The sequence below is a fragment of the Cyphomyrmex costatus genome, unplaced genomic scaffold, assembly GCF_001594065.2.
Source record: "Cyphomyrmex costatus isolate MS0001 unplaced genomic scaffold, Ccosl1.0 scaffold123, whole genome shotgun sequence".
Lineage (NCBI taxonomy): Eukaryota > Metazoa > Arthropoda > Insecta > Hymenoptera > Formicidae > Cyphomyrmex > Cyphomyrmex costatus.
Window position 1 is genome coordinate 3,041,918 of NW_017275207.1, and position 17,755 is coordinate 3,059,672.

At 26.9% G+C, this 17,755-nt stretch overlaps 1 protein-coding gene across 1 annotated transcript in view; it reads right to left on the bottom strand.

Annotated features, from left to right (window-relative positions):
- SLO2 (slowpoke 2) overlaps nt 1–17,755 on the bottom strand; it is a 101,886-nt gene that overhangs the window by 44,168 nt on the left and 39,963 nt on the right. The window contains exons 2-4 of the mRNA XM_018549342.1: nt 5,506–5,585; nt 3,332–3,431; nt 1,360–1,558 (exon numbers count right to left, since the gene is read on the bottom strand). Of these exons, the coding sequence (XP_018404844.1) occupies nt 1,360–1,558; nt 3,332–3,431; nt 5,506–5,585 (379 nt within the window). The remainder of the gene's footprint in view (nt 1–1,359; nt 1,559–3,331; nt 3,432–5,505; nt 5,586–17,755) is intronic.

Consider the following 17,755-nt stretch of genomic DNA (forward strand, 5'->3'; position numbering starts at 1 on the left):
TAAATCATGAAAGCAAAGAGCTTGCGAGGCATTGCACGTCAATACGGCATATTCGATTCAAAACACCTAACCAGTGAACCGTAAACTATCTGCTTTGAATGAGTAAGTCACATATTAACGTTCGCTCTTCAATTTCTTTTATAAAAATAGAAAAGCTTGTTTTATTTTTTTCGCAAGAAATTTAAATTTATTTTAGAAATTGCAGAACGACGAAGGAGCATAGCGAATAATTTGACAAAGCGCATACTACACTTATTCATGTAAAACTATATATACGGCAGATATTTGATAAAAGTAAATACATTATAAAATATAAGCGACAATATGCTTTTCAAACCAATCTTTAGTGCGAGTACAAAAATACTACATGTACAAAAATAATCTACTAAACGAAGAGTTTTATGGCACCATAAAAGATTACTTTTTTAACTGTTAATTACATAAGTGTTACTTAAAAATCACTACTTAAAAAAAATGTGTAAAACAAAAGTCATATTAAAGATTATTGAGAAAGATTAGACAAAATTTAATAAAAACATTATATTCTGAAAGAAAAATATTTATTAATAAAAAAATTCTTTGTTGATAAAATACATGGCTTATTGATTTTTAATTCATTTACAATAATTAAATGCGCCATAAAATATAACATAAATATAGAATATAATATGAACTTTATACATAAGAGAAAATTTTAATAGAATACATTTTTGTTTTACATTCTAATCTAGTTTAATTACCTGTGTAGAAGTAAATCTAGTTGACCTCATTTGAAATCTAGTAATTAGATAGGAACGATTAAATAAATTTTCCAACTCGTCACTGGATAGTTACCAGCTATATATTCACATAATCAGTTTTTGTGATGTAATTACTGTCTATAGTCAGTACACATTAAAAGTATAGTCTAACAAAAGGCGCTGCTGTATCTGAAATGTACAATCTAGCTATTTATTATGAACATGCAGCTGGTAATTACCCAGTGATGAATTAGAAAATTTATCTAATCGTTACTATTTACCTTCTAGATCTTGAAGCAGATCGACTAAATTCTTCGAGAGATTCATTTCTACACTGGACATTTCTAAGACTGGAGTCTCATTTCCTATCATACTAGGAAAATTAGTAAACTAATAAAGCTATCCAATTGTAAGACAAAATTTTTCTATTTTATGATTATAAACGTATGAGATTCAATTACTTGAATATTTTGAGTAAAGAGAGAGAAGAGAAATATTTCCATCGTATAAACCATAAACCTCTTCAGTGAACAAGCCAATAAAATAACGAGCGTGCTCAGGCAGTTGAATATCGAGTAATAAAAATGGAATTTATTTGTAGGAGGAAAAGATGACGTACCTTGTAACCGAGGTAGGCAAGTAGCAAAGCCTCGGTTAACGACACCATAGCCAAGATGACTTGGACAACCCACAACTCTAAGGGTCTTCTAACCCATAAGATCGCATCCCAATTGATGGTCGGATGTTCCTGGAATTCCTCCTCCGTCAAGTTCTGCGACGCGAGAAACTCGGTCTTGTTGCCTGGTATACATCCGTAACTAGGAAGAGAGAGAGAGAGAGAAAGATAGAGAAAGAGAGAAAGATTTATAAGTGACGGATGAGTGTGTGAATAGAGAGAGATGGATTGTCGCACAGTATTTGATCTGCATGAATCGAGTGAGTTCGATAGGTTTTCGATATCAAGTACATCGTTTGGATCGCATTGAAGGATATGCTCTAGTATCACATCGCATGGAAAGAATAGAAAGAATGAAATACCGAATAGCGAAAATGTTTATACAGCTCATTAAAATAGTATTTTTTATTAAAATGTTCGTGTCGAAATTTATGTATATGCAGGATACTTTCACTAAGATTGCTGTTTCCATCAATAATAATAATTTTCTTGAAAAATTTAGAGTCAATAATTTTTTAACAGAAAAAAAAAGTCTCACACATTTCTTATGAATGTACGTGCATGTAAACCTAGTATACTACATAAAAGAAGACATCAAGTTATCTTAAAGAAAAGAGATATGACACTCGTTGTCAGATTCTATGACTTCAAAACTTCAATCTTCTTTATCCTTTGACTTTCTGTAGTTGTAGCACTTGGTCGGAATCACAAAATTACAACATATTTCAGAATGGATTAATTGAATTAAGATCATTTTTTTCATTAAAAAAAACTTGCAGAATTCCTTCATCAGAGAATCATTGATTTTTATTATAATATTACTTCATACGTTAAAGGATTTTGATAAATTTTGTTTAAAAAATAAAAGATAGAAAGTCTTTAGGAAATTAAAATATATCGATTAAATAAAATTTAAAATTTATCTAACAGAAACCTAACAATATAAGTTACAATCTTATATAAAGTTATTAATAAATTATCTTTTTAATCAAACTTTTGTTTAAAAAATTATTTCTACATGTTCATTTATAAGAAAAATGATGATTCGTTCTATAGAAGTACTAAATTAATATTAGTATTAATTACAAAATATTAATAATATCCGAATTTAAAGTTTAAATTATTATTTATTCGAAAATATAAAATACAAAGAGGTATTACAAGGTTTTCGAAAACATTGCTATTCTCAGGTATGCAAGCAACAACACGTCGCATCGTATTCGTTGTACCTACTATTATCTTATCTACGTCTTATTCTGAGCCATGATAGGAATGCTGCATAATATTGTAATCGCGTGAATATCGCGTTGCTCACACGTTAGAGCGAACTCCTTTCTAGGAAGATAAAATTTTCCTAGAAAATCGTTGTTGGCGACGAAACGGAATGAAACCAAATGAAGCAATCTCTTTATTTTCAACGTTGCAATTCATGCTGCTACATAGGATGTGCCAGATTTCTAGCATTTTCTTTTATTCTAGAATTCTTTTACTAACATGAATATATTTTTACTCTTAACAAAAAAATAAAACGTTAATAGATTTAATATTAACAACTTAATAATATAGAAACATATAACCGACAAACATTCTGATATTTTTAAATATAGAAACACTTAATAATTTTTTTATAGATAATTCGAAATCGAAAGAAAATATAAAAAATATGGTAACATTCTCTGTTTTATAAAACACACAGATATCCTTTTTATTTGCGTAAAATAAATGAAGCAAAAAAAATGAACCCCCCTCCCCCACACACAAAGTAAATATTAAAAAAAAATAAATCCAGTTTTGAAAATGGAATAACGATCTTCGAGCAATTCAAAAATTCATGATAATATTTGAATTTATATTTGAAAAATTCTAATTTGGACATGATTAAGTTCAATTTACTTGGATATTTAATGTAGCTTACCATGCTGCAAAAGTTGGATCGTTGTCGGTGATAACCCTGAATATATACAGGAAGCATGTTAAAAGCTTGAAGAAAAGATTAGCAAGTCGTATTCTCAAGCCTGAAACATAAATTTCATTCTTTGTTGATTTTTAAATTTTTATTTAATTTACATTTCTGTTGTAATTTATTCAATTTGTTTCGCTTTTTTATTATTAAGTATTTAATCTCTATTTGTTTTTTCTTTCCTTTTCTTTTTTATATGTTATAAATATATAAGTAATAAAATATAATGTTTTAATTTATAACTTTCGAGATAACTTTATATAATAAAGATACCCATATAATGTTAGATTTATAATCTATAGTCTATAGATTATAAACGTGAATCCTACACAATTGGAAAATTTGTGTTTTTGTAAAAAAAAAAATCTGTTGTGTTAAATCTGTTTTGTGTTAAATCAGGTACACATTTTGATGTAAATTTAACATATGTCACTTATGTTAAATGAACATAATAAATATGAAGTGTAGAGTTATTGAAACTGTTTGGGACATGCGTTTTATGTTAAATTTAACATATTTTTTTCCAACTGTGTAAAAGTAATTGAAACATTTACACCTTTATAGACACTACTTTCTGTTATTAGATTCTATATATACTTATAAATATGTTTCTTTTTCAATATTTTCAAAGTTTTCAGTAATTTTGTATGAGCATTCTTAAAAAATTATTAACATTTCTTCTTATTAACATTTTTATCTTAAATTGAATTTAATGTTGAAATATCTTTCACCAAAAATATACAATTCAAAACGACCAACACTTTGTAAAAGTATTATTTAGTTATAAACGAAAAATAATATTCTTAAATTTAATAATTACAATGAAAGTTTTATGAGATAACAGAATAACTTAAGAAATTTTTAATATGAAAGAAATTTATTCATATGAAACTTAGTGCAATAGAATTCAACATGATAAACAATCGCTCCAAAATAGATAGATTATATAGCATTATACTTACATAATGACAAGATATTGTAATTTACTATTTTTAACCTATAGAAAAAATTACGTAGTATGTTAAAAATTTACGAATAATAAGATTTATTGTTATATAGGATTGATCTATGCTTATTAGGCCGAGTATTGATCGCTCTGAGATGGCTTTATAACGAGATGCTTTAACCAGTTGCCCGCGACAAACTTCATCATAAAGGGCAACAAAGCGTTGACCTGTTGGGTTACGACATCTTAATGCATAGGTCAGATGCAAAGGTCAACACTAGCAAGAAGAATTCGTAGTAGCACAATATCTATTATCGGTTACCGTCACAGTTCCGAAAGAGCATAATCGTGCTCTTTCAGAATATCCGCAGAAATGGTGGTGATATTGTTAAAATTGCCGTTGAAACAGCATCGCTATTTCAAAAGGAAGCAATCGAGACCGTTTCGTGGCAAACCAGAGGACGGTTGACGACAATTTGGTTATTTCCGGCGACAAATTTGATAGAAATATAATAATACGGCGCGGCGATGTAGTTAAATTTATCTCGAAAGTTGTATCATTATTTTTTATCAAAAATATTTTTATCTCTATATATCTATGTACCTTTTTCTTTTGTTGTTATATTTTACTTATTGTTAGTACCAAATTATAATATTTTAAAATATTATAATATTAGTTACAGTTATTATTAAAGCAGAAAATTTAAAGAGTTATGTAAAAGTAGACAGATAAAACGTGACACGTGGCATATATATACTTTTTTTTTTTATCGTATGTATTTCGCGTGTCACAATGTAATACAGAATGTAATGATGCTATCAAATAGCATCAGATAGAACCATAGATACGAGTTTATGATAGCAAATCTCTCCGTACAATAAGATATGATGTGTGTGTGTGTGTGTGTGTCAAAAAAATATATCGATATATAATAATACATATATGAATTGCAGCAAATTTTTTATAGCAATTGTAACATATCTCGTATTGCTTTTATCACATCAGAAATACAGAACAAAACAGAATACTTTAAAATACAAATTTAATTAACACTTCTATGATTATTAATGTAAATTGTAGTAGTTGAATTTATCTTTCAATTTTCACTACAAAAATTTATCACTTTTTTGTTACATATATCTATTACTTAAAATTTACTATACATAATTAATATTTACTTACTCGAACGTTGATTCTTGATGAAGTACAACTGTAGTCGTTCCTTGAATGTATTCTCGTTCACATAATACTCAACGCGAACTCTGAAAGCAGACATACAACAACATTATTATTTCGCAAACTTTTCGTATTAACTATTACCTTATCTAATTTCACACAATAATATTCAATAACTTTTAATCATATTCAATAATTTTTTAAATATATTCAATAACTATAATAAAATTTCCGTATATTCCGTTTGTATGTATAATATACAACTGTTCCTAACATATATATGGTATGTTGCGAGTTCTCATTTTTTCGATAAATTCTGTAATAACATTCTATACTTATGTAGCAATCGTATGTATATTTGTATCGACATTTGCATATATATATATATATAACATATATCATAAGGGAATACATATCTATATTGGTATAGGATAACTTGTTGTTCGACTGAACTATCTCAAGATCAAAGCAATGACAAGAATATCGCTATATATTCTAGTATGACTAATCAAACAGCACAACTGTGCTGTACACCGTTCAAATTCTCATTATTGCTATCTACTGTCTATTGTATTATGTCCACGAGTCCGTTCAGCATTATAAAGTAACATGTAAGATCCATTATGGAAATTGGTATGCGTTGACAATGATGTAGATTATACAATAACTTATCTCCTAAGTGCTTTTCCAAAAAGTATATTTATATGATATTTTTATTTGTCTGTATGTTATATAAGATGCACTGAAAAAATATTAAATTTTAATAAATATTTGTTTAAATAGTTCTATAAATAATATTTATTAAATGTGTATATACATATTTATTTGATAAAGCATTAATATGATTTAACTGTTATTTTTTTATTTAGTAAATACTTATTTAATGTAAGTAACCGTTTACTTAGTACACTGTGCGAAGAAATATTATATGTACTAACAATAAGATTTAGTTTTAATGCGCGCAAATTTTTTTTTATATTGTATATCTATATATTTAAATATTTTTTGGAAAATTTTTGTTTAATCTGCTTTTCGTCATTTATCTATACATATACCGAACAATTTAAATTGTGTATGATGTTTAAAACAATAATATAAAATAATTTTATGTTCTTTTAAATTTGATATACATACATATATTATATAAATTAAATGCAAAAAATATATTGTATAAAAATAAATAAAAATAACATATAAGCTATCGCAAGACCTTTATATGAAAAAATTTATTCGATAATTCGTTTCATATATTATAAATATAAATGTTCAGATCTTTTCATTGAATTATGCTCAGCGTGTCATTGATAAAATTTATATTAATATACATTATAAATAAATTTAAAACAATTATTATATTGAAATTATCTCCGTGTGTCAAAACCAAATGCAAAATTTATTCTTTATTAGCATATTTTTACCATAAATTAAAGTTCAACAATCAATTTTGTAATTTTTTTCGGTCATTAATTAAACAATGTTATGATACAATAGAGTCGAATAGATTTTTTGTATAAAAACTGCGGTGATTTACATGCTCCTTTTTATTTATTATTGATTTATCAAAAATTCTTATCATTTATTTGTAAATAACAAAAATCATAACAATTATTTAATAAATACAGTTAATATAAGATTTAATAATTAAGATGTATTAAGTTGTTTTATTTAATGATCATTAATGATTATACATATATTGAGTATGTGTGTATATATATATATATATATATATATATATATACACATACTCATTTGTTATCTTCGCATTCGTACGTCCGAATTAAACTTCAGGTCAAGAAACCAAATCGTCTGCGTGCAATGACCGTCGTTATTGTTATTGTTAGTACTGCAGCAAAGCGAGCAAGCCGATTTTATTGGCTGGCCGTCATCTTGCGCACTTGGTGGTGCACCGCTGCAGTCCTTATTTTTAGCCGTGGTAAATGCGTCGGCGTTGCGCCGAGAATAGCGTCGCGTGACGTCATCGGGCCGGCGTCGACAGGCAGTCTGTCGTATGCTATCGTTCTCAGTTGTTGAACTGGTTCTTTGACCCACATAACGTCACGAATGCCTGACCTAGGCTATTCGTCCTCGGCAAACGTGGAAAGCTGATGATGGAAGAAACGATGCCGATCGAGACGGATGAACCAGTGTTGCATACATTCTTATGTTTGAAGAAACAAGTTGACAAAGATTCATGAATGCGCTAGCATATTTTTGCAATGATATTGTATAATATCTGTCGTATTAAGAATTAATTAATTGTTTTTCTTTCATAAAGTAAGTAGAATAATTTCTGTGAAATAATTTTGTTTAACAAAGCTTCATACAGATCTTTTAGTTATTTTAAAGAGCAATTTAACATAATAATTAACAAATTGATCACTTCATGTTTAGTGTTTGCAGTTATCAATATAAAATTATCTAAATATTAACGAGAGACGAATACACTATTTCTTTTTTATAGATCGAATTTTTACGTTAATATGTTGTTTATTCATTTTACTAATATTTTTTACTATTCGAGTTTTTATTTCCTCTCTAAGATTATTATTTCTTACTTTCTATTTACATTTTAAACAGATTTTCTTGACATAAACATATGTCATATTGAGGAGGAATGGCAGGTTATTTTTTAAAAGTAACAAGTTATAGATCGTTATCGAGTAGAAAAAATAACAAGTTACCGTTAATAGTTATCGATTTTTAAAAATAATTTGTTACAATTACTATTATTTAAAAAAGTAACTTTTGATTACTTCTCCGTTATTTTTTTTTAAATCCACGATCAATCACAACGGACGGGTGCCTATGAGCTTTCTAGTTTCAAGTGCTATGAGTGGCTTGTTTCCAATCGAATCGTGTTCAATCCTATGCCAAATAACAATTGAAGTAATTGTAAGATTCGTTACCATTACCAAAAAAATGTAATTATCTTATCGTTATTACAAAAAAAGTAACGCAGTAGTTACCAGTAAAATTATCATAAAAGTAATTTGTAACTGTAACTTCGTTACAAGTAACGAATTACTTTCATTCTTTGATATAATATAGGGAAGATCGGGTAATATAAACCGATAGCGGCTGGTATGAGATAAGAATTTATTAAATCATTAAGCCACTGGCAAGTAATAAATCTCGTATACGTGAGATGGTCCTGGACTTTTGCATATTGAGAGTAGAAACAGTGTTACTATATATTTTGTTGTACAGCTGCTGTTTATGTTGACCCAAAGTTATGGATTTAAAACCTTACTTGTTTTAAAGCTGCTTGTTTTATACGTTGCTTTTTCATCGCATGTCATTTGAGTAGTATTGGACAATGAAGTGGCAGACACGATATATTGAATATAAATCTCAGAATAAAAATAAAGATAAAAAACAAGAGTCAGCAAATGTAAAAAAAACATTAGAGTTTAAAGAGAACAAGATAATGAAAAAAGTAATTGCGTCATTTGAAAAAGAATTTAATGAAGACTGAATTCAATGTTTATAAAGAAAAATTCCTAAATGTTGTTTTTGGAAGTTTAAAGCGTCATACTTTTCGATAAGATTTGTAGCTCTTGCAAAGGAGTTCTTCTGAGAATAATAAAGGAATTAATGTGACTCGATCATCTATAAAATTGGCCAAGAAGGATCAGGAGGAAAAAGAACATTAACGACGAAAGCCTATTGTATGATGCAGGCATTGCAGATTAAAGGTAAATATTTCTATCGCTGATTGTTACATAAAACTTTAAACGCATTTTTCTCGAAATTACTTTTTTCAAGCTGACCGGAAACATAACTCCCACAAATTTCGAACGATTTACTTGAAATTTCAACTGTAGCTTCAAAATTGCATTCTCTAGAGAAAGACGTACAAATTTTTTTTATGTTGCATACTTCTTTTATATAAACAATTTTACACCTATTTTTTACCCTCTAAAATTTAAACATTTACTTCAAATTCATATCATTTTTTGAAAAAACGGTATATTACAATTTCCGTGTGCCTTTCTCTAACTTCCGAAATGTAGCTTTAAAAAATTTTTAGTTTTTTGTTCTAGATTAAAAATTATCGAAGTTATCGTTCCGGTCGCAGAGCTGCAGTCTATAAGAAGACGTTACCATTGCAGAGCTGTAGCGCTACCATTTTGTAACAAATCACTATTAAAAAAATATTTTCTTACATTTCAATGTATGTACAACAAAGACCTAAAATACATTTTTTTATTTCTTTCATTACATTCCCGAAAAAAATTCATTAAGTTAGACTTATTTTTCGTGTTCTAGAGAGGCTTTACCTCTTAAATTTAAATTTATAGCAAAGTAATTAATTATTCGTGTTTTAATTTTATATTGACGCTTTAAAATTTTTATTTTACTATTAGTAAAAAATCTCAAATAATAATCAAGTCTGTGATTCTATATTAAAATTAATGTAAAGACATAATTTCTAAAGTTAATATAAGTACATTATTTACTACATGATACAAAATTAGCATCAGCAAACAGCATAGAAAGTATTCGCTTATTTCATAAATTGATGTGACGTTTAATGTTTTTATGAATGTAAAAAAGATCATATTGAAATATGAATCTGAAAATCATCGAATTTGAAAGATCTAATAGAAAGTGATATATACGCAATGTATCCAACCAATTCGGAAATTCCACAGAACATTGAGCGAAGCAATGCATTGGTGAAAAATTGTCGAGTTTGAATGATTCGACAGGAATGCAAATCCTTCAAGCTTCACAGGAGCAGCTATCGATTCTGCGAACGATACAAAGCGAAATGTATCAATATCACTCGAATTTTGCACGCGAATATCACCGCAGTCTCCACGATGCGCGGTAATTTAACGCGATCGGCCGTGTAGACGAGAAAAGCCCGTTTAGTGGGCTGTGAGTAATGTCACTGACAAAATACGTGGGCCGATGCAACCGATGTTCCTGTTTCGAGGACACTCGAGCTAAAAGAACGCATTTACGCTGATTGAACTCGTAATTTTTATAGATAAATCCTGTACGCAATCAGATCAGAAACATTCTCTAACTCTTTTAAGGCTATAGGATGAGGATTGTGATGAGAATCAGATTTGAATTGAATCCACGATGTCCGAGATTTATTACGTACAAAAATACTATTTCAATAATTAAGTTGTTCAGGAATAAAAGAAAGAGACAAAAGAATTATTAATAAAAAGAAAATTTTATACTCACACACAATTATATTACTATGGTTAAAGTAAGTCAAATATATATCACTTTAAAAGACCAGTCCTTTAAACTGAGCAAGTTTATAAATCAAGTGTTAATAGCCATCAATTAATCGTCATTTGGAATCGTCGTTTCGATGCGACAAATCGAGAATGGAAACGACCTGCTGCATCGTCGGGAGATAATTGACAGCTTCATTACGACGCCGTTTCTAATTACATCGCATAGGGATGTGGTTCGCAGAGATCGTCAGCGATTTCCAATTGAAATTGCGTTCTGGGAATCGCGAGGTGACATTTGCGAGCCGCATCAGACTTCCCACCGTAGATGCACAGTAAAACCAATGCAACTCGTCTCATTGAAAGTATTGATCAAAAATATGAAGAGTAAATCGATTTATTAACTTGATTTATTGTTGATGTTTGTTCTTATATCATAAATAATTTTATCTTAAATTTGAAGAATTAACTTATGCAACAATTACAGTAGAAACGTTATATGTTATACACGTACAACTTTTAAAATGCATTAACATACAATATGCATTCATATAAATGTTTGATTATGTAAATGAATAAATAATTCTATAAATACATTCCGCAAATAAATAAGAAGAATAAATTAAAATTATTAGAAATTTTTTTATTAACAGTTATTTTAGTATATCTTCGTAAATAATACAAATAAAAATAGTTTGTATTAGCATTATAAAAAATATAAAAATATTATTATAAAAAGGTCTATTTAATTCTTAATTATCAAGTAATAAATAAATAAAAATGGTTGTTTTTTATATGCGACACTTTATTATCAAAAAAGGTTTAAGTAATGCAATTTAAAAAAATTATTTTCACATTTAAAATATTCAAAATTCTAAACAGAAATTTCATTAAAAATTTAGCTGGATACATATCTGAAAATAATTTTGTTGAGAGATCATAAAAATAATTATGTAAAAAACTCGAGCATAATGAGTAATGCTATAAAAAATTTTGATATTCTAGCAACTAGCTTGGGCGTTTTACATAAATATTTTGATAGTTTAAAATTATTTTCACATCTATATACGAGTATACATACATATATATATATGAAATTTTTTTGCAACAGAAAGCGATAATAAATATACAGTATATTATAGTACGTTAATAGTATCAAATAGATTTGATAAAATCCTCTATTTAGCTGTTATTCTTTAAAAACTTCTTAAAATAACATTATTACGGATTTCGGTAAATATATTTCACTAATTATTCTTTTTATACATTTGTTTAGAATTAACATATATAATTTAATGGTAATAACATTACTTAAAGTTACATAAAGTTGCAAGTTTAATTATATCAAATTTAATATAATTATATAAACTCAGTCATATTGTATCTAATTATTTATAAATCAAAAATACTATCAGATATTGGATATGTCAAACATAGGAATAAATTTCAGTCAGACTTGGATTACATTATATGTGGATGATTTGTAACTTATTATATGTTAATAATTTCGTGTGTGCATGTGTCCAATTATATTGGTATATGAAAAAAATGCAGATTAAGTGAATAATTAGGTTCAGTTAAATTAAACCTATAATTATTTGTCTATTGAATTGTGAATTAATATGTGCTGACAGCAAAGCGATTTTAGCGCGCAATCAAAGAGAACAATGACTAGCTTAAACGAAGCAAAATACATATTCATTTTATTGAAATAAATATCTATATACTTAGATTGGATCACCACTCGAAGGTCAATTCGCAGTAATGAGTTCCGGAAAGTTGTTTCGACTTTTATGAACTTTCCATCTACCGCAAAATATAGCTACTGCACTATGCCACATAATGAACATAAATTTATTATTAAGCTTTTTTTAGTATGGATCATAATAACATTAACTTCAACATCAATAATTTAATAATTAAATATTAAATATAGAGACACAAATTTCATTCACAAATTACTTCTTTTTAGAAGTAAAATTAGAATTAATAAGAGTAATAATCCATAAATACAATTAAAATACTTAACAATGTGCGTGTATGTGTCTCAGTGGAAATAAAATAAAATTATTAAATATATATAAATCATAAAATTCTTAAATATTCGTTTTACTTTATTTATTTTTTACCTAAGATAATCTCTTTAAAAAATTTCTCTTCTTTTCCTACGTATTACCTAAGATAATCTCTTTAAAAAATTTCTCTTCTTTTCCTTATATATAAATTTATATAATTATAAAAATATCAAATTTTTCTATAATATATTCCTCAATTTCAATTTCTTTAACTACTTTTAAATTTTAAAAGGCATTATTTTTCTAGTTTATTGTATTGCAAGTTTTTGCTAAATCAATTTTTAATCAATCTTTTCAGTACTGGTTTACTAAGTACCAACGAATTACATTTAAGCTGCATGCATACACCTACGTCTTTTTTATAAAACAGTAATTTATGGTAATGAACATTTAATTGTATTTACGTATTTGTATACATATTTAATTTATCTAGGCAATAATAATTATTAAATACTAAATCTTATATATATGATATATGTCTTATACTATTATGATAATGTTATTGTATTCTATAAAATTGTTAAAAATTTCATTTTTATTATATAATTATGCAATCATCATTAATAAATTAAAACTATTTTTTATTTACATTTGCAAAATCTTGTTAAATCATAAAAAGAGGAGGTTTTAGAAAGAATCTGCTTTTTTTATTTATTTTAAGGAATTATGTAATAGTTCTTGTGATATATCTTGAAGAAGAGAATTGTTTCATCCATGCGGAAATGAACTCATAACTCTGACTGAAGATATCAAGTAATTGCTTTGGGCAATTTATAAAGACAAGCATCCGTTTCTCATCGTTGTTCAAACTCACCGCATACAGGCATTCGAATGCGGACTCACATGCAAGATTGACATTGCAAACTATCAAACTGAAAGCTTAACGGATAATTTGACGCCGTAAATAGTTGCTCTCCTTCAGGACATATTTCTGAACTTCGACATTCTCGCATTATTGTCACTTAGTTTATTTATTGACACATATTGTCAATAAGTTATAATCGCTAAAACTTTCATTAATCACATAATTAAATAATACAAAAATATACAAAATGTCCACATTAATATTAACTTTATATATTATAATCTACTTCTCTACATATATGTTTTCAGAATGTAATAAAATTTTTGAAATAAACAAAGCATTGTTTTTGTATTATTTATCTTTTCGTAGACAACAAATTTAAAAAAAAAATAAATAAATAATATGTTAGCCTATAAAGGAAAGAAAAGAATTTCTAACAGCAACCAAAAGAATTTTATATATACTCAAAGAAATTTTAATAAATAAAATAATTATAAAACTGTTAATAAAAGCTGAAGCAATTTATAAAAAATATTTTTTAGCAATTTTTAACAAAGTTATATGAGATCATGTTAAATTAGTCAATCCTCATCTCAATTCATAACACAAATCTTATTCTACATTTAAAACTGCTTTAAGCAAGAAGTATGTAGTTTCTTATGTAATATATACGTTTATTAATTTGGATTTTATTTAATATGATTCTGTTGTTACACAATCTGAATTAAATTTTGGAAATTAAGTAAAAAGAGAGTATGTCAATTCAATCGACATTATACGATAGTTGCGTATTAAAATAAAACAGATTATATTCCAGAATTTAAATCATAACGGGCGATATATTATTTCGATCCAAAAGTTACAACCTAATGAGAAATGATAACGGAATCGACATCGAATCGATTCGACGTCAAAGTTACCGAATTAATGTCGAATTGACCGATGCCGATTCGACATCGATTCCATTGTCATTTCTCACTGGATTTAGCCGTTTTATTATTATTATACATAATTCTTTATTTGGCAAGAAGTTTAGCAAATCAATACACACAAAATTCTTTCTTGAAATTTATATCTATAAATTTATATTAATAATTATATAATTTGCAGCCAACAGATTTGATTCATACTATTGCAATTTATGTCAGATATTGATAATTTCACTTTTACTCCATAATATCAAAAATATAAAGCATGATGTATCGCATATAAAGCATGGAAATATCTATGTCGATATTATAAGCTTACGTGTAAGCAATATTTTGTATAATTTTCAAAAATATTACTAAATAAAAAATATTTATGTATGAAAATTATTTTGTATGTTTCGTAAAATTGAATTATCACTCCAAACATTAATTGTGTACGAATAATTTTAGTTAATAATTATAATAGATTACGTTCAAGCCTATTTGTTAAATAGGTTATACGGAGATATGTAATAATTGATTGTATAATTGACTTGTGTGATTAATAGAGCTGTGATATAGGACTGAATAGTCGATTTGTCTCATCTTTTGACAAGAGTGAATAATTAATGTTTTTAAAATATAAAATTTTATGTTAGAATTTGTATTAATATCTTTTATATCGACTTTTGTAAAACCAGACTAAACAATCTTTTTAATATTATATTATTTTAATAAATATATATGTATATTATAATAATTTTTCAGCAAAGAAAATTAATATTTCACTGTATTTTTAAATTCATTGCAATACTCGACAATGCAAATTTAATGTTTTATACTTACATTATTCATAAGTTATAACAGTAATTAATTTTTTTTCATGCAATTAGCAATTTTGGACAGCTCAATTTTCTGAATAAAAAATAATTTAATGCACACTATTCAGTGTTAACATACAGCTTCTTTTTAAAACTACAGACTACATTAATCCATATTATAACGTAATGTGTAATCGTTGAGAATTCCGTCAGCCTCTCTCTCTCTCTCTCTCTCTCTCTCTCTCTCTCTCTCTCTCTCCTCTTTTCTCTGAAATAATTATTCATATGGATGCCAAGAGAGATAAGCTCAATCTCTAAGTGGAAGATACTCGGACAGTAACGTTAATCTTTTAAACTGCAAGATATTTAGCTTTTAGCTTCACATTAGAATTATTATCCTAATCCGTAACTGTTCTAATTCACTATCCGTAATTGAAATATATTACTGATCTATATCTCATTCGTCTATAATTATATAGCGACTTGTCTTCGCGTATACCACAAATAGAATTACGACGCCGGTCACAGCATAAAAATACTCATCGGCAACCTTGCACTCCATTGACCGCTTTATTACTGTAATATGTCGTAACGTATTTTCATGTACATGAGCACGGCCTTAACTCGTATATGTATCCTTCGAAACTGGAAACTAGATGAAACAACGTGTACATTAGTTCATAATAGTTCACGTATATACGATGAACTGCGCTAGATTCCAGAAATTGCGTTATAGCTAGTACTGCATTATATATAGCAATCACAAACTGAAAACTCTTTTTGCTTTTTATTCTCAGTACGTTTCGTAGTTGCTTAGATTGTATCGACAGTAGAAGAAAGGTAATCAAATAAAAAAATGTAACCAAGATATATTTCATATTATATAAAACACAATAATATTCTTATTATAAGATTTAACTTTTTATAAATTAAAATGTTACGTAGAGCGCCCACAATAATAATTACAAATAAATTTCTAGATCTAGATAATTAAAAAAATATCAAGAGACAAATATATAACTTTTTAATGTAATATGATATACATATTATTTTTTACAATAAAAAATAAGTAAGATATAAATATGTAATGTGCATATAAAAACTTAAATGTGCTAAAAATACATTTTTAAATAAATAGATTAAATGTCTAAACATATATCTATAAATAAATAGAGAATTAGAAACGTTCATTAAAATCAAATAAATTTTCAACATTTCCTCATTATATTAGAATATCCATGCAACATAAGTTACCAGAATTTCTTCAGCATAAAAATGTCTATTTATAGTTATTTTTCTAGTTTAAAACATTTCTAATCCTTTCGCAAATATATTTTTAATATATTTGCTCAATAAAAAAAATTAACAAAGAGAAGAGTATCAAATATTGTGGGATTTTCTAAAAGCCAGGATGCACGTAATGATCGTAACTTCAAAGAGAAATTCTTTTAGGCTTAGGGATTGTAACTAATCCTTATAAACTTCATCTAAAATTTTTCATATAAAACTCGACTTCCTCGCAATATATCATGCAGTGTTGCAAAAGAGAAATAATTGAGAATGAATATTTATAATCACATAAATGTTATAAAATAGTTAATAAAAGTTGTGAAATAAATTAATATACACTGGTAAAATTTGACATCACAGAAGTATACAAATACTGATTTTTTTTTTAAGGTCTTTTAATAATTAATTAAATCGTACCGTTATATGTTTTGCTAATTCAAAGACTTTATAAAAAATAATTTAGAAATAGTTGTACTTAAATCTTAATTAAAATGTTCATCACGGAGGAGTTGACGTAACTATTGCTTACTTAGATATACATCCGTGTGTGAGAAAAACCCACTTTTATTTCTTTTTTTTTTTGATGGATTGACAAATAGTTGCGCATGTGAATCTCGCGGATTGCAAGATGAGTAAGATACCAAAATAGTGCCATCTGATATACAAGGAGAGTAGTTCTCGCTCGTGAAGATAGAGGAGAGTTACTGAATGCGTACTGGTCGCCTAAAAAATCGTATCTCATCAATATTTTATGTTATTACTTAATTACTTAACATAAGCAACATTTAGAAACAATAAAATACATGAGAAATAAATAATATAGACAAAAATATATAGCCCACGTCTTGTTTTATGAACGTTAGTGGTGTTTAAAAAAATTAAATCCATTTGATATTAATTTTTAATTAACTTATGTATCTATGATAACAACGTAATTATCCAATTGCACTGTAAATTTTTGTAATCGCATAGAAGAAGGTTTATAGAATATTTTACATTCATTATAATACAATATATATAATTATTATAAAGATTAAATCGATTACTTGATGGATTTTACAAAATCCATCAAGTTTTCTAAATTGTATTATCAAAAGACTCGTAATTGACAATAATAAAATTAACAATTTATATCAATATATATATATATATATATATA